Here is an 18,246-nt window from a genome sequence, read left to right on the forward strand (position 1 = left end):
TTCCTAGGGTACAGTGATCAATTTAAATCTCCACTTCCTTATTTTAATTATCTCCAATTTCCTGCTTAGCCTCTGTCTGCTCAGTCGAAGGATTAAAATAACACTATCATCCTCCTTCTGAAAACTCGATCTACTTGCTTGCTTCATTTCCAACACGCATCAGAACCGGTCTTTACAAACTTGGAAGAGGCACATCTCTCATGCCTATACTAAATCCAGGCATGAAAAAGGATGAAAAGCCAGAAAATAGCTGTAGTCCTTTTATTTTGAATCAAGTGCTCTCTTTAGAATCCAAGGACAAGCATTCCAGTTTAGTTTTTTTTAAAGAAAAAGGAAATGACAAAGAAAAATTTAAAAGATGCGGACATCTACACATTAAGACCTACAATCATGGCATTTAAGAGAACTGGCACTTGCTAGATACCCGATGAAGACAAAGTATTGATATTTAAAGCTAATTGGGAGGAGAGCACCTTGGGCACCGGGTATTCCAACAAGGTTCATCCGACTAAGTCATCAGACTCTTGAAATGATTGGTACATGGGGTACCCAAGACAAGTTTAAAAAATATTTTAAATTGTCAACAAAACACAATGCACACAACCAACAAAAACCTATGTAAAAGTGGAGTTTTACAATGGGCAGGAGGTTGGTAATTGTCCTGAAAAACATGGCTGGTTTCACCACGTAGCCAATAACTTATGCACACTGAAATTTGTTTGGTTAGTGACCTTTCTATATAACCAAATTTACATTCAGTTGCTTCTCAGATATGACAAATAGAGCAAGAAGTGCGTTTGGGAAAAAACAAAAATCTCTGAATAAAATTAGTAAAATCAGTGTGTGTAATAACTTGTTTGCTTCCTATAGTAGAAAGTTGCCAGAGTCAGATTAAACAAAACAGGTAAGAGTTCTAAAATAAGCAAGGCTAACAGCAAAAGGTTCAAAAAGATGCCTTGTAGGGCAAATAGTCTTAGTGTGTTTCAGAGTACAAGTGACCTGAGATTGTGGGTTTTGTTCCAGACCACAGCAATCAAGTAAAAATCGCAGTAAAATTAGTCTAACAAGCTTTTTGGTTTCTACTGTTCATGTCATTTGTAGTCTATGAAGTGTGCATTATGAAGAAAAATGGGGAAATACTCTGAGTGTCGCCAACATGTAATACAGAGAGATGGAACAAAGATTGTTGGGAAAATGGTCAATAGACTTGCTCAGTATCACTCTATTTGCAAAAATAATCTTAATCCAATTTAAGTGCTGTACTAAAATGCTGACCATTCTTGGTGCAATTCGAATTGTGTTCGTAGGGAAGGACCATAGGTTTCTGGGGTGTGCTTTCTAAATGAAGAAAAAATAAATCAATGGGCTTGCTGGCATGAAATCTTATCAATTAAAAATCGGCTTGACTTACCTGTCTTCATGAGACATACTACTGCCACCAGAACTGCCTGTGTCCTTCAGTTACCTGCTAATAATTCAAATACTCAACATATCAACAAAGTAAACTATGAATTTCCTCGAAAACTTAGCGTTCTTTCAGTTAAAGATTACAGAGCTGTTTTCTGACATGGACATTTTGGTATAGACATCTCTTTTAAAAAATACCAATTGAGAAATTAATGACTTAATGCTGAATTTTCTTATCAAATATTAAAAAAAACAAGAAAGCACGTGTGATTTTTTTTTTTATAACCAATATGTAATTTCCAGACAACAGAACATGGTCTAACTCTAGTATGAACCAACTACAGAGTGGGCCTGAACTTTGGGAGACCTCCAGTAATACTTTACAAAGTTGACTTTGTGTTCTGTGCAGGCCCTGCGTTCAAACGTGAAAAACTCATGGCTGGTGCATCAGTTCTGATTCAGTGAGCCTGCAGGACAGAGAACCACCACTAGAGGTGTCTGCGACTGACGCTTTACTGGAGCGGAGTGACTCATCTTTCTCCCATGGAGTGGCTGAAGATCTTGAACTGCTGACCTTGAAGTTAGCAGTCCAAGGAGAAATCACATTTGAGAAATCTTGGCAGCTTTTCCAAACATTTGCTCCGTTTATTATTTTTTTTTAAGTTGTAGCAACATTTAACCTAGGTTTATAAAAATATGTATCTTCAAATAAATACATGGAAGATTCCCAAACTCAGAGTCAAATTTCCAGTGAATTAGCCATATAGCATCTCATTTAGGCCAATGGAGGCAACAGTCCTTACCGTGTTACCTATTTCTTCAAGTCCCTGAAGTAGGTTGCCTATGTCTATATACTCTGAAGCCCCCTCCAGGCCTGGCTTACTTCAGTAAGGGTTACTTCCCTGAATGCTTTGAACAGAGACCCTATGACTCTAATTCTAGATCGCAATCTGTATTATGCTGTTAAAATAGTACTGAATCCTTCTGAGTCTCAACTTCCTTAAAAAACAACAACAAAAGAAATGGGGATGAAATATTTACAATTTTGAGAGAATTGTCAGGAACATAGGTTTCAAAACCGGCTTTCTGACCTACATTTTTATTCTTTAGTACGTAATTTCTAGGTTTGCTTTATACTCCTATTTTTCTAACTGGTATCCTCTTACTGATATATTGTTATTGTTTTCATAAACCATCTCAATACCTTTGTTGAGTAATAGTTTTTGTGTGTATGTACATAAACTCCAGAAGTGTGGGGTTGAGAGAGGCAAACAGAATTTTGTCCCAGAGTTCACAGTAAATGGGAAAGACACACAGTTAAGTGGAAGAAAAAGAATAATGTGAAAACATATTTCAAGAAAACATTCTGAAAAGAATTCCACATAGGAAATAAATCCTGAGCAGTTATTTTCATCTTTGTTTAATAGGTTTTCACAAAAAGGTATTTTGTGGCAATGTCACTCTTCCTCACAAATTGAATACCTTCACTGATTTAAAGAAGTCAGTTTTTTTAAAACAGTGATTTAAAAATAAGTACACTTTAAAAAAATAATTGGAAACAGATCTCATCCCTTGTAAGCTGTAAGCATTACTACTTCTAAGAGTGTCAACTATGTGAATCAATTGAATAAACAACCACCCACTTTGTACTAACCCGGAACCCCAACTACTCCAAAAGATGTGCGATAATGCTTTGAGTAGGAAACAGATAAACATCTCAATTAGTAAAATTACTTCTTTTTCAGCATTAAAAAATATCTGTGAAAAATGTAGTGTAATTATGAACTGTCACATCTCAACTCTGAATATTTCTAAAAATAACACAGTCTAATTTTAATGAAGAGAAAAGCTGGTTTCCTCAAGCATTGTGATCATAACCCTTCCCCAGACTGTTACCTTTCCCCGAGGCTTAAAAAATAAATATTACGCTCATGACATCATTAGAAAGAAATTGAAGCATACAAGGAATAAACTATAGTTTCTTTTTATATCAAAATGTACTCTTGAAAATGTGTTTGGCACAGTGCTAAATCATATATAGTTAATACTAAATATTGCAGGATACAATAAAACCCTGGAGTTAATTGTTTACACCCTCTTTATGGGAAGGAAAATAATAGATACCAATTATTCAGAAGTCAGCCTATACAAACTGTATAAACAATATTTTATGTTTTGCTTTGAAAACCAGTGATATAATAAATTTTACATAAAAGACTGCAAATAATATAAATGGATTTAAACAGATCTTTACAATAAGAAATTCAAATGGAAACAGACAAGTAACAAAGAGAAGTAAAAAAATTTATTGCAGTATTCGCTCCACCAGATTGCCTGGGGATCCCTTTTCTTGTACTGTTTTCAGGGTGACCTAATACATCAAAATCTACATTTACAAAAACTCCTTCTGCAGATAGGTCATAGATACTGCATGCTTTTTTTTTTTTTTCCTTTTTTTTTCAACAGAATAAATTATATGTCCAGGAGATTCTGCCATTTTACAGCCTGGAAAAAACAATGCTTCCCTGGAAACTGGGCTAAGCTAAAGAAAGCCATCCGCTGCTAGGTTAAACTCCAAGAACACTTTATTAAGAACATTAACAGACTAATTTCCAACATTCACTTGTTTATTTTTTTTTAAACAGAAAGTTTTTTTTCCAAGATATAAACAATTTTCTTGTTAAACTATAATACAGTGGGAGTAAAAATGCACTGAGAATCTGTTTCGGCTGCACAACAGCGAAGGGAGCTCCCACAAAAATGTTTGCCCAACATTTCCTTCTTTTGTTCCTGTGTCCCAGGTGCCATTCTTACTCTTCATAAAACTTATTTTGTTTTGTTTTTTTGCCAGAATGTTGATATTTCAAGTTTTTCTGCCTTTTAAAAAAATTCCTGTAAATTTGGCTGCATGTACAAATTCATTAGCTGGAAGTCCCATCCTTGGCGGCATACAGGGATCGTAAAGTCTGAACAACTTTATTAGTCAGCTTATTAGCACTCGTTAGAGCAATTTTTTTGTAAATAATGTCTGACTCTTTAATAGTGTCTACCCAAGGCACCAGTTTGCGGCCATCGCGGCGCTTAGCCTCAGTCCAGGAGCCACTGTAGGAGCCTGCCATCCACTGAACACTGAAGCCACTGCTGGTTTTCTGTACTACTCTTGCAATTTGTGGTCGGTCTTTGTACTTTGGACAGCAAATAGCGATGACATCCATGACGTCAACACTTTCATTCATCTGTGCTGCCAACTCCGTAGAGTCTGAATTTCGTTTTGACCTTCTCAATGACTAAAACATTGGGAGGGGGGGGAAAAAAGACCAAGTGTTACACAGAAGAATTTTAGTGAAATTATTGTTTTTATTGCTTTTAATCCCTTGACGCCGGGAGGTGGGATTTCCCAGCACACTTCCATTGCCGGCAATGAGACGCACCGTGACCGCCAGCGCCAAGGGGTTAACATATACTTGTAAAACCATAGAACTCTTAATTTGTACCCGTCTTTACTCTTAGTGATATATAAAATTATATGTACATATGAACCATAAAGCTACATAAAAACTTAGCAACAATAAAAAGGGTAACACACATTAATACAATCCAAAGAAAAATTAATAACCCTTTATGCTGCAAAAATCTCATCTTTTTTCTTTTTTATTGTCTTTTATGTTAAACTTTCTACAAAAGGATGTATAAATGGTTAAGTAGAGAATCTCTATCTACAAAATGTTGTCTTTCATAAGTATTACATTACTTGGTGTACATTTAAGACTGACATATATAAGCACATAAAAATCATTTTACGTAATACGCTGCGAAATACGTTGACTCCTCCTCCGCCTCACCCCTGAAGTGCCTCCTCCTCTATCCTCCCCATCACTTTCATCATCTTCTGTTTCTGCTGCCGCATTATTTTTAGGGCTGCCTCCTCCAAGAAGCGAGGTAATTGCTTTGTTCCGAGCATTTGTGCTCGCTGACACCTCTCCTTCTTCCTCTTCTTCATCAGGGTCCAGATGCTCCATGAGAAGTTTGAACTACAAGGAAATTGATACTAATTTAGAATTTACTTTTTTAAACGAATTTAGAATTTTAATGAAACATTTCGGGCAAGACTATCAAATTCCTAAATGGTTTCTTGGCTATAGCCTGCTTGGTAGGGGTGAGACATACTTTACAAACAGTCCAAGTCAGGAGCTGGAAAACGTTTTCTGGAAAGGGCCAGAGAAGAAGCATTTTTAGAGTGAAAGCCCACACCATACCATCTCTAATACAACTCAGTACTCAGCCACTGTGGTGTGAAAACAGCTTATCAATGATAAATGTGTGAGCATGGCTGTACTAAAAAAAAAAAAAGTTTTAGTCAAACTAGTTAATACTGGTTGCCAAAAAGGAGAGGAACAGAGTGGTTGAAAAATGGCTAACTTTATGCAGTTCTACAATTACAAAAAATACACATACTTTTTAAAAATATATTTTCATTTCATTGGAATTAAAATTTTTGGTGAGTTGCTGCTGCCTATGAAGTAATAATTTAAGAAGCAATGGGTGTATTAGGAAAGGCAAATTTAAAGCAACTCTCAGCAAAAGCACATTAACAGGACACAATATTGTGAATGTACTTAAAACTTCTTTCTTTCTCCAGAGTGGCTCAAATGGTAAATTTTATGTGATGCAATATTTTAATCCTGCCCCCCACCCCCACATTAAGAAACAATTTTGATATGAGATTTACATGGAATGTAAAGATGAAAGCTATCTCACAAATGATAATTTGCTTTTTATAGGCATTGCCATGAGCAGACAATGCCTTTTGGCTTGATTACTCACATCTAGATACTGTTTCACTATACTCCTCTTCACATCGTCTGTGATTTTGGAATTAGCCATATCACTCCGCAGGAAGTCCAGTGTTTGTTTGGGATGAAAATGAACTCCTGTTTTTCGGTTTATCGCTTTATCATATACTTTTGCAGATTCAGATGGAGAGTACTTCTGAATTTTACTGTGTTTGGAAAACAAAACCATAAAATTAAAAAAAATCTTTCAGACACTTACTTTTTACCTACTAATCATACTTAGTATTATATGATTTCAACCAGTGGATCTGAATGCAAAATAAACACAATTTTAAAACGGGAAGTAAAGACATAAAGGTAAGAATTGAAGATCAAAAGGAGTATCACTCTCTTACTTCTAGAGGTATCAGAATGAGAGGACTCTCTGGAATCAGCATGCTTGGAGAACTCCATTTATAGGGATAAGCAGCATTCTAGTACAGTTATATTCTCATGTCCATTTTTTAATATTGTGAAGGCGAGTCTGGACACGTAATATCACAATATTCAAAAGCACACCAGCTATCAATATAGCAGCACTACCATGCTGGCTTATGTCCTTTCTGAAAGCCTCACTACACCCTGCTTAAAAACCACTCTAGCTCGCCAAGCACTTAAGAGACCTAAGGCTTTTAAATTATTTTGATTCTCTTGGTTTATACTGAATTAAGTAACACTTCCATATAACAATCTGGAATTTCAGTTTCTTCTGAAAAGTGAGGGCTCAGGCTACAGTGTGTGGTGCCCGTCTTCTCCATGGCGACAGCTGAGTGAGCCTGGCCTGTCAGGTGAAGTCTGTGCTTCCCAGTGTGCCGCTTGTCACACCTGCATTTATTATCTGTCCCCTATAAGCATCTGACTTTATCATTCCTAAAGTAAGGTTTCAATGAATGTGGAAAACTGGTACAGGCAAAAAAGAGTAAAATTACAAGGCGTTCAGAGTAGTTAATACTTTTTCTATCCAAGTTCAGTCTAGCTAGTCAGCACTTAACTATTTCACTGCTCTTTAAAAATACAGATTTGCAAGCTTTTTTTAAGATTAGCCCTAATGATGAGGCAAACAAATGTACAAATGTGCTTGACACAATGGATGCATGTGTAGATAGTGATGAGTTGTACGAGCCCCCAATAAAATGATTAAAAAAAAAAAAGATTAGCCCTACTTTCTAGTAGGCTCTTTTAGGAGTTGAGAAAAAATAAAAAAGCCCTTTAGTTTGTAATGCCCTATTACCAAAGGAAAAGACTTTCCACCTTTCAGTACCAGAAGGGGCAAATCATGACATATCACACAACAGAATACTAACACAGAAAGTAGCTCAGTTGCGGTCAAGTTTATTTCCAACTGATGAGATCCTCATGCACAGTTTTCCCACGGCTATCATTTTCTGAAAATAGATAGCCAGGCTTTTCTTTCCAGGTACCTTTGCAACGGGTCAATCTTTCAGTCAGTAGCTGGGTCTGTACTATTTGTACCACTGAGACCACATTCCTTTTTTGACTTGCTGTGTTGTAATAGAATACCACACAGCAATGAAAAAGAAGTCCGCATTAACATAACAAAACACCTTTCACATTAAAATGTTTTCATATTTCTTCATTACTTGAAAAGAACAAAGATTCCTATCTCACTGTTTATGCAAACTTACCTATCAGAAAATCCACAGAGATTCTTCAAATGTTGTTTCAACATCAGAAGCAATAAAATACCCTGGGAGACATTTGCAAACTCAATTAAAGGGGCTGAATTTTCTGGCAAACATTTCATTACTGAATTTATATCATCTTCTGAATCCGAATCTGAATCTGAGTCTACACGTTTTCGTGATTTCCGAGGCCGGGGAACTTCTTCTTCACTTTCACTGGACTCATTTTCCTTATTTGGGGATGGTTTCTTCTCTTTCCTTTTGTCTTTCACCATAGACTGAAAGAAGAGATTACTGTTTAAAGGCATCAAACAAACAAAAACCTCTCTAATAAATACATGCACGTTCCACTCAACAGAAGATGCTTTCCCCACAAAGCGTCCTTAAATGAATAGTCAATCTTGGAAACCTCTGGGCTTTCTACAAACAACTGGAGATATGGTCCTTGGGGGAAGAATGAGGCTCCAAGATGACCCCACTGCCTCCCAAAGAAAAGTAACTGAAACAACAAAGGAAACACTTTTCATATAGGATACTAATGAAAGACAAATTAGATAACAACAACAACAAAAAATCAATTCTGTACATAAGTAAACCACCATGGTGGAAAAGAGGCAAGTAGAATTCAACAAAGAATTCACTTTCCTTCAGCATTTCGGCAGGTTAACTTCCACCACTTGTCTGTCAGTTTGTCGTACTGTGGTGGCTTGTGGGTGGCTGTGATGCTGGAAGCTGTATCACTGGTATTTGGAATGCCAGCAGGGTCACCCAAAGTGAACAGGGTTCAGCAGAGCTTCTAGACTAAGAAGATACAACAAAGAAGGGCTCAGCTCCCCATTTGGAGGAAGAAGCTGCTGAAAACCTTATGCAGAGCTTCAAAGCATTTTCAGAAACTGAAAGCCTGAACAGAGGAATCAGAACATTGTTGGAGATGGGCCCCTTAAGTCCAAGGGCACTCAAAAGAGGAGGTGAATTCTTGCATGGGAGTCGACCATGGTGATGGGAGTTGGTTAACGCCTGTCAGAGTGGAGCCTCTGGGGTCTTCATTTGCTGATAGGGCACGACACAAGATAAGAGAAAATCTTCCAGCGAGCTTTTCACGAAGATGGCGCCGAAGGCGAAGAAGGAAGCTCCTGCCCCTCCCAAAACGGAAGCCAAAGCAAAGGCTTTAAAAGTCAAGAAGGCCATGCTGAAAGGCGTCCACAGCCACACACAAAAAAGAAGATCCGCACGTCACCCACCTTCCGGCGGCCCAAGACCCTGAGACTGAGAAGGCAGCCCAAATACCCTCAGAAGAGCGCCCCCAAGAGAAATAAGCTGGACCAGGATGGCATCATCAAGTTCCCCTTGACCACAGAGTCTGCCATGAAGAAGATCCAAGATAACAACACACTGTGTTCACTGTGGATGTCAAAGCCAACAAACACCAGATCAAGCAGGCTGTGAAAAAGCTCTATGACACTGATGTGGCCAAGGTCAACACCTTGATCAGGCCTGACGGTGAGAAGAAGGCATATGTTCGACTGGCTCCTGACTACGACGCTTTAGATGTTGCCAACAAAACTGGAATCATCTAAAGTGAGCCCAGCTGGCTAATGCTAAATATAAACTTTTTCAATAATAATAAAAAAAACTTCCAGCGATCAGAACTTGGAATGTGAAGTATGAATTTAGGAATAATGGAAGTGGTAAAAATAAAATGAACACATAAAGCTATCCTAGGCATTAGCGAGATGAAATGGACTAGTTTTGGCCATTTTGAAAGAGAAAATCACGTGATTTACTATGCCAGGATTAACACAATCAAGAGAAATGGTGAGGCAATCATCAACAGAAGGCATCTTGCTAAATACAGCATGAAGTACAATGTTGACTTTGATTGGATATCCTTCAATAGAACAATTATTTAAGAATTCTATCAACTTCAGTCTGAAATTGATCAAAAATACAATCAAGATGCATTGACAGTTATTGGTTTTTAAAATGCAAGAGTTAGAAACCAAGAGGAAGGAACAGTAGTCAGAAAATAAGGATTTGGTGATAGAAATGAAGCTAGAAATCCTATGACAGAATTTTCCAAAACCAATTACTTGGTCAAAGAAAATACCTTTTAGCAACAAAACAAAAGGGGACTATATCTATGTGGACTTCCCCAGAAGAAGACATAGAATCAAATGTACTACATCTATGGGAACAGACACTGGAGAATCTCTGTCAGCAGCGAAAACCAGCCCAGGGGCTGGATGTGGAACAGATCATCATTTGCTTAGACATGTAGTTCAGGATAAAGCCAGAAAACAGGATCTTCAGTCTATCCCACCTGAACTTTGAGAACCATCTCAAGAACAGTTTCGAGGCATTCAACACTAACTAACGACAGAAGATTGGATGAACTATGGAAGTACATCAAGACCATCATTCATGAAGAAAGCAAGGTTATTTAAAAAACAAGAAAGACTAGATGGAAGTGAATGTCAGAAGAGACTCTGAAACTTCCTCTTTAAATTATAAAGTAGCTAAAGCAAATAGAAGAAAGGATGAAGTCAAGGAGTTGAATAGAAAATTTCAAAGGGTAGGTAGAGAAGACAAAGACAAATATTACAATGAAATGTGCAAGGACCTAGAATTAGAAAACCCAAAACGAAAACACGCTCAAGAGTATCTGAAACGGAGAGAACTCAAGAAAAAACTCAAGCCTCCAATTGTAATCTTGAAAGACTGTACAGGTAAAATATGGAATAATGCAGGAAGCATCAAGAGAAGATGGAAAGAATACAGAATCATGGTACCAAAAAGAACTAATTGACACTCCATAATTTCGGGTGCTAGCAAATGAGCAAGAACCAATGGTGCTGAAGGAAGAATTTCAAATAGCACGAAATGCATTAACCCAAAACAAGACTTCAGGAATAGAATGGAAATCCCCTGAAATGTTTCAGCAAGGTGAAGAAGCAATGGAAGCACTCACTGGTCTATGAGAGGAAATTTAGAAAACAGCTAGCTACCTGGCCAACTAATTGGAAAAGAGCCAAAGAAAGCCGATCCAACAGAATGCTCAAAGTATAGAACAGTGGTTCTCAACCTGTGGGTTGCGACCCGACCCATGCACAGGAGTCGCTCGATTCATAACAGTAGCAAAATTAGTTCATAACAGTAGCAAAATTAGTTACGAAGTAGCAACAAAAATAATTTTATGGGGAGGGGGGAGCTCACCACAACACGAGGAATGCAATAATGGGGTGCAGCATTAAGAAGGCTGAGAACCAGTGCTACAGAACATTATCAACGATATCACATGCAAGCAAAATTTTCCTGAGGATCATCCAACAATGGTTGCAGCAGTACAATGACAGGAAACTGCCACAAGTTCAGGCCTGATTCAGAAAAAAATGTGGAGCACTGCAGATGTCAGATGGATCTTGGTTTAAAGTAGAGAATACCAGAACAATGTTTACTTGTGTTTCATTGACTATGCCAAGGCATTTGATGGTGTGGACCACAATAAACTTGAGAAGAATGGGAATTCAAGAACACTTTTCTGTGTTCCTGTGGAGCTTGTAAGTGAGGCAGTTTTGCAAAGAGTACAAGGGCATACCCCATAATTTAAAATCAGGAACCTAGTGTCATGTTGTTATCTTCTCACCATACTACTCATTCAATCTGTATGTTGAGCAAATCATGAGAGAAGTTGGATTATATGAAGAAAAATGTGGCATCAAGATTGGAGGAAGGATATTCAAAGTACCACAGAGAGCTAAAAGGAAAAACTCATTTGTGTTGGAAGAAGTAAGACCAGAGTAGAGTTAAGGATGGCAACACTTCACCTTACATACTTTGGGCATATCATCAGGCGAGACCTGTCCCTGGAGGACATCCTGTTTGGTAAACTGGAAGGGTGACGAAAAAGAGGAAGGCCTTTAACAAGATGGATCAACACAGTGGCTGTACCAATGGGCTCAGGCCTAGGAACTATTGTGAGGATGACGACACAGGACCATGAATTGTTTTGTTCTGTTGTGCAAAGGGTCGCTATGGGTTGACTCAATGGCACCCAACAATAACAACCACAAAATAAAACTTTCCTTGAATGTTTAAATCCTGTGTCTTTGTACATTATGAAACTGGTAGCACTCACAAACAAAAAAGGTCAGTGGGTTTAAGAGGGGAAAAGAACATTTTAGAAAGGCATTTCTTTAAAATGCACTTGTTTAAAAAATGCGAGAAAACATCAAAAGTATGTCTACAATACTAAGTAAAATAAGCTAACATGATGGCTAAAACACTTGGAAAAATAACCTCCCCTCCCCCCCAGTAAATTTTAATGTATTTTGAATCTTTGTAATTGGGTAAATTGAGGGCACTGTATCACTGAATGGCAACCATTTGCAGGAAAAAACTTCTTACACTTTAATGAGCATAATAGGCCCCTAGGGATTTTGTTACATTGCCAATAGTTTCAGCACATAGTTTCAGCTCACTGAGTCTTGTGTGATGGTTTGTGGGCACCAAACCCATTGCCATTGATTTGATTTGATTCATAGTAACCCTATACAAGGCCTCACAGGTTGAAAATCTTTATGGGAGCAGACAGCCTCCTCTTTTTCCCAGAGAGTTGCTGGTGAGTTTGAATCACGGAACTTGCAGCTAGCAGTTCAACAGTTACCTGACAGTGCCACCATAACCTGATTTACTAAGTTGAGAAGGTTGGGTTTTGAGCACTACAATTTTATAAAATTGGATCTGCCCATACCATCAGATACCTGTGAAAATATTACAAATTAATTTGGAAAGACTTTACTGAGTACTTCCTACTAGTGCTATAGCAGGTGTTCATGAAAGAAAAGATCAGTTTCATAAGAAAAATATTTAGTAAAGATTCTGGGCACTCAATAACCTATTATGATGCTGGTGTCAGGGACAAGATCAGTGAAGTTACACATTTTTTAAGTGTCTCGTTTAGCAAGCAATACCAGAGGGCTTAAAAAGTTTGTAGAAATAAAATTTCTACACATCTGTGAAAAAAATAAAAAGAACAATGTGAAACCAAACAGTAAAGACAACATGCAGAGCCTCAACAAATACATTACGAATAGTAATGCATGTAACTTACCTCCTTGAATGACTGCAGTAGGTTACTACCAGAAACGGAGAGGGTAATGTCTATATGATGCATTATAAACAACGGCTCTTCCTGTGTCTGGTATGGAAAACAGGCTAGATTGTCTGCTATATACAAGAGCATATTCACTTCTGTTTTCTGTAAATTGTAAAAGAAAGGTATATTTAGCTGATAATCAAGAAATCCATTGAATAAACTCTTTGAGAGAGAACATTACAGGACACTTTCACCTCGGTTAATGTTTCAGGGAGAGAAATGAAAGACATAAGAAAAAAGGAGGGAGAAAAACAAAGATAAAAGAAAAAGTTGAGGGGGAACTGAAATCAGGTTTACAAATTAATTATACCCAACTTGAGCTGCTTTCATGGAGCCCTGGTGGTGTAGTGGTTAAGTGTTGGGCTGCGATCCGCATAGTCAGCAGTTCAAAACCACCAGAGAGAAAGACTGTACTATCTACTCCCATAAACCATGACAGTCACAGAAACCCACAGTGGGTTGACACGAGTCAGCATTGACTCGATGGTGGTGAGGTTACCAGCTTTCATGAGTCAGACCACTCTGCTATAAGATGGAAGAGGTGAAATGTTTTAGTACACCCAAGTGAAATACCCTGCATAGAGTACACAAGATCTTCCTGATAAATCCTCATCACATCAAGAAAGCATACAATTGTTACTATTTGTCATTGTATGCTTAAATGTGGAACCCATACGGAGAATAGTTATACAGTTACTATTCAGTTATCAAAAAGTGGTGTCACCATACAAACGGTGGGTGAAAACACTGACATCCCGTGCCCCCCCTTTCAGGAAATCCTAAAACATGTGTCAGTTTCCTCTGTATATGTAACCTAGAGTCTGAGTCGGGGCGACAGTGTCACCAGAGGTTCAAACCATTACTCTGAGGATGGCAAAATTAAAGAGAAAAAACATTTGCTACGACTTGTCTGCTTAAAGAAGTAACTTACAACAGAAACACATGTTAATATTCAACTTCCTTTAAAACAATTTTCACAATTCAAAAACAGCAAAGACAAAGTAGCAACCTCAAACACTCTGATCTCTTCTCTCTCGCCCTGTCCAAACAACATACAACCCAACAGCAGTAACCAAAATCCCGAAGAACAGGTGGACTAAATCAGCTGCTAATATTAATGATCAGCTGTTAATAAGACAGTTTAATTTTAAACACGTATTAATACATGTTAAAAGAGAAATACAGATCCTATCTTCATTTATAAGATTGACCCTACACTTCATTTATAAGGTTAACATTATAATTCATGAGTTGTTTTCTTACCCTTACCCTGAAACTTCCCAGAATGCCTTTAAGTAAATCTTTTCAAGTGTTTCTTTGGTCACTTACATCCTGGACTGCTCCCCCCACCCCAGAAACTCGAACTTCTTACAACAGGCTAGAGCTGTTCCTTACCGTCTTCTCTACCCACTCTTCAACTCATGAATAACTTGTGTTCCTGACTGCGGACCTACCCGTTGCTCACCTATGGCCCACCTTGTTTCACTGTTATTCTCCTCCTCAATGGAGACTACTTTTCCCAGAGGTGCATTTTATTTATTCTTTCCTTGTTTTGAATCTGCCTTCCAATTGACTGTTTCTTTTCTTACACACACAGACCAGTCCCTCTTTACCTCAAGTGTGAACGCAATAGGGACAAATTTTTGTTCCTAAAATGCTTTTGGGCATCTGTCCTCATTTTAAAAAAAAAATCATTTTATTGGGGGCTCGTACAACTCTTATCACAATCCATACATATATCTATTGAGTCAAGCACAACTGTACATTTGTTGCCATCATCATTCTCAAAACATTTTCTTTCTACTTGAGCCCTTGGTATCAGCTCATTTTTTCCCCTCCCACCCCCACCCTCCCTCATGAACCCTTGATAATTTATAAATTTTATTTTTTCATGTCTTACGCAGTCCGATGTCTCCCTTCACCCACTTTTCTGTTGTCTGTCCCCCAGGGTTATATGCAGATCATTGTGACCAGTTCCCCCTTTCTCCCCCACCTTATCCTTACCCTCCTGGTACCACTACTCTTATTATTGGTCCTGAGGGGTTAGATCGGAAGAAATTTCTTGTGTTTCAGCTCTGATCTGTACCAGTGTACATCCTCTGGTCTAGCCAGATTTGTAAGGTAGAATTGGGATCATGATAGTGTAGGGGGGGGGGAGGGAAGGAAACATTAAAGAACTAGAGGAAAGTTGTATGTTTTATCGGTGCTATATTGCACCCAGACTGGCTCGTGTCCTCCCTGCAACCCTTCCGTAAGGGGATATCCAGTTGTCTACAGATGGGCTTTGGGTCTCCACTCCTCACTTCGCCTCATTCACCATGATATGACTTTTTGTTCTTTGATGCCTGATACCTGATCCTATTGACAGCTCGTGATCACACAGGTTGGTGTGCTTCTTCCATGTGGGATTTGTTGCTTTTGAGCTAGATGGCCACTTGTTTATCTTTAATCCTTTAAGACCCCAGGCACTTTATCTTTTGATAGCCAGGCTCCAACAGCTTTCTTCACATTTGTTTATGCACCCGCTTTGTCTTTAGCAATCGTGTTGGGAAGGTGAGAATCATGGAATGCCAGTTTAATAGAATGAAGCGTTCTTGCATTGATGTCCTCATTTTATTCATATATTTTTGTTCTCCCATCCATCACACCTTTACTCACCATGTGACATCTCTACTCCAGTCACTCATTTGTCTTATACATTACTTCCCACACAACTGTACTAACAAATCAGCTGGCAGTCAGGACTTGCTAATTTAACTTTTAGTCAGGTATTTTCTTTTCTTTTTCTTTTTTTTTTTAACATTTTATTAGGGGCTCATACAGCTGTTATCCCAATCCATACACACATCAATTGTGTAAAGCGCATTTGTACATCGTTTCTCAAAGCATTTTCTCTCCATTGAAACCCCCGACATTAGGTCCTCATTTTTCCCCTCCCTCCCCGCTCCCCCCTCCCGCAAGTCAGGTATTTTCTTTATTGCGTCCTAGCCCCTTATTTGCAGACAGGATGTTCTGAGGGCAAAAGCACTACCTCATACCAGTTTACACCACTAGTTCAGTACTCTACACACAATGAAAGTGTAATGTTGGTGATAGGATGATGGTGAGGAAATGATATTCTGAGCACTTTTGAAATAGATGCTTGTAGTACTTATTTACTGGATCCATAAATCTTTGCAATCCAGTTCTTTAGAGGAAGAGAGATTCTGTAAAGTGTCTGTGGACTCTGGTACTTTAATTTTGCTGCATTGCAAAACAAAACACCCAAGAGCAAACATGGTATAGGAGTAGTAAAGACAAGCTATGAAGTGATTAATGTAAGAAAATAACCATTTTTCTAAAACTGCTACACAGATTCCTGTATCTCTGCATATACTGCACCGATGCATACTTCATATGCACAGGAAATGAATGGTGCAAAAGGAAATGAATGATGCAAAAAAGGCTGGAAAGAAAAGAAAGCAAGCACAAACCATATGTCACTACACATTATGTGTAACAATACTATAATCTGTATGCTCTATGGGAGCAGAGAATACACCTATCTTATTTACTTTTTAAACTCTCTCGCTTCTGGCACAATGCTTGTAACATAGCAGGTGCTTAGTAAGTAACTATGAATAAATTAAGACAGAATCTTAAAAAATTGCAATCACACAAAAGTGGGCTCTTTTCCAATGAAGTTGAACAACTAAAAATGCCAGCAACCAAACACCTAGGACAGTTATTCTAATTAATATGAGTAGCAGAGCACTACAAAAATGAAGAAATGTCTTTTTATACTTATTTAGGTACTCTGTCTCACAGAGCATTCACCTAATGCTAAAAGTTTATTTACAGAAAAGTTTACAGAAACTGTTATCAAAGTTTGTAAGATACTTAATTGAGCGAAACAATTCTATTTTATTTCTCTTTATATTCCCATGTAAAACTTGCCCTGCTAATCAAGCGGCCATCAAGCTCAGAAGCAACAAAGCCCACATGGAGGAAGCACACTAGCCTATGCAACCACGAGGTGTCGAAGGGATCAGGTATAAACGGCATCATCAGAACAAAATATCTTACCATAGTAAATAATGGGGGGAAGTAGAGACCCAAAGCCCATTAGTAGGCCACTGGAGATCCCCTTGCAGAGGGTTCTCGGGGAGGAGACAAGCCAGTCAGGGTGCGATGTAACAACGATGAAAAATACAACTTTCCCCTAGTTCCTAAATGTTTTTCCCCCCGCTCCCACTATCATGACATGAATTCTACCTTGCAAGTCTGGCTAGACCAGAGGATGTACACTGGTACAGATAGGAACTGGATATACAGGGAATCCAAGGTGGATGAGCCCAATATGACCAGTGGTGTGAGTGGCGATACTGGAAGAGGAGAGGGAGAGTGGGTTGGAAAGAGGGAACCGATTACAAGGAACTATATGTGACCTCCTCCCTGGGGGACGGACAACTGAAAAGTGGGTGTGAAGGGAGACGTCGGACAGGGCAAGATATGACAAAATACCCATTTATAAACTATCAAGGGCTCATGAGGGAGTGGGGAGCGGGGCGGGAGGGGAAAAATGAGGACCTAATGCTGAGGGCTTAGGTGGAGAGGAAATGTTTTGAGAATGATGCGGGCAATGAATGTACAAATGCGCTTTACACAATTGATGTGTGTATGGATTGTGATAAGAGTCGTATGAGCCCCTAATAAAATGATTTAAAAAAACAAAAACAAAAAAACTTGCCCTACAGTTTGACGGCTTCGTACTTTTGTACTACTTTTGTAACTACTTAGAAGTATTAACAAAATATACAAATAATTAGTATTAATTAATAAAATGGTAATTGCTTAAGAAGGTGAGTAACTGAGATATGAAATTGCTCGAACATTTATTTTCTTAAAGTAGTAGGATTCGTCTGCTTACAGCTGTGTCATCAAAGAGGTTGAGTAAAGCAATGAGAAAGGCTCGTCTGTGTTGGCGGTTCCCTCGGATCATGGTGTAGAGGTGTGAACACAGAGCACTAGAGGACTCGTCTTGTCGGAACCCCCTGACGGGATCTTTGAGGCACGTGTTGATTGCCTGTTGTACTTGGTAAGACATCTTCATACCGGCCACTGCTTTCATCTGCAACAAACAAAAACTTCAAATTAAAAACAAAAAACAATTTAAGCAATATATTCTGAGGCTAGCGTAATTATCTGGTTTTCTTATTTACACAAGCAC

General features: G+C 38.4%; 1 protein-coding gene across 2 annotated transcripts in view; it reads right to left on the bottom strand.

The window, feature by feature from the left end:
- Positions 1 to 3,375: 3,375 nt before the first annotated feature.
- The window catches only part of NIPBL (NIPBL cohesin loading factor), a 223,264-nt gene continuing 208,393 nt past the window's right edge, over positions 3,376 to 18,246 (bottom strand). The window contains exons 42-47 of one of the 2 annotated variants that reach the window (XM_004698075.2): positions 17,947 to 18,147; positions 12,993 to 13,139; positions 7,886 to 8,160; positions 6,232 to 6,406; positions 5,250 to 5,438; positions 3,376 to 4,694 (exon numbers count right to left, since the gene is read on the bottom strand). In XM_004698075.2, the coding sequence (XP_004698132.1) occupies positions 4,329 to 4,694; positions 5,250 to 5,438; positions 6,232 to 6,406; positions 7,886 to 8,160; positions 12,993 to 13,139; positions 17,947 to 18,147 (1,353 nt within the window). In that variant the 3' untranslated portion in view covers positions 3,376 to 4,328. Of the gene's footprint in view, positions 4,695 to 5,208; positions 5,439 to 6,231; positions 6,407 to 7,885; positions 8,161 to 12,992; positions 13,140 to 17,946; positions 18,148 to 18,246 lie in introns of both variants that reach the window. The other variant, XM_045285402.1, reaches the window with a different exon arrangement.

The sequence above is a fragment of the Echinops telfairi genome, unplaced genomic scaffold (assembly GCF_000313985.2).
Source record: "Echinops telfairi isolate 266 unplaced genomic scaffold, ASM31398v2 ScPeMD7_7469;HRSCAF=8507_1, whole genome shotgun sequence".
Lineage (NCBI taxonomy): Eukaryota > Metazoa > Chordata > Mammalia > Afrosoricida > Tenrecidae > Echinops > Echinops telfairi.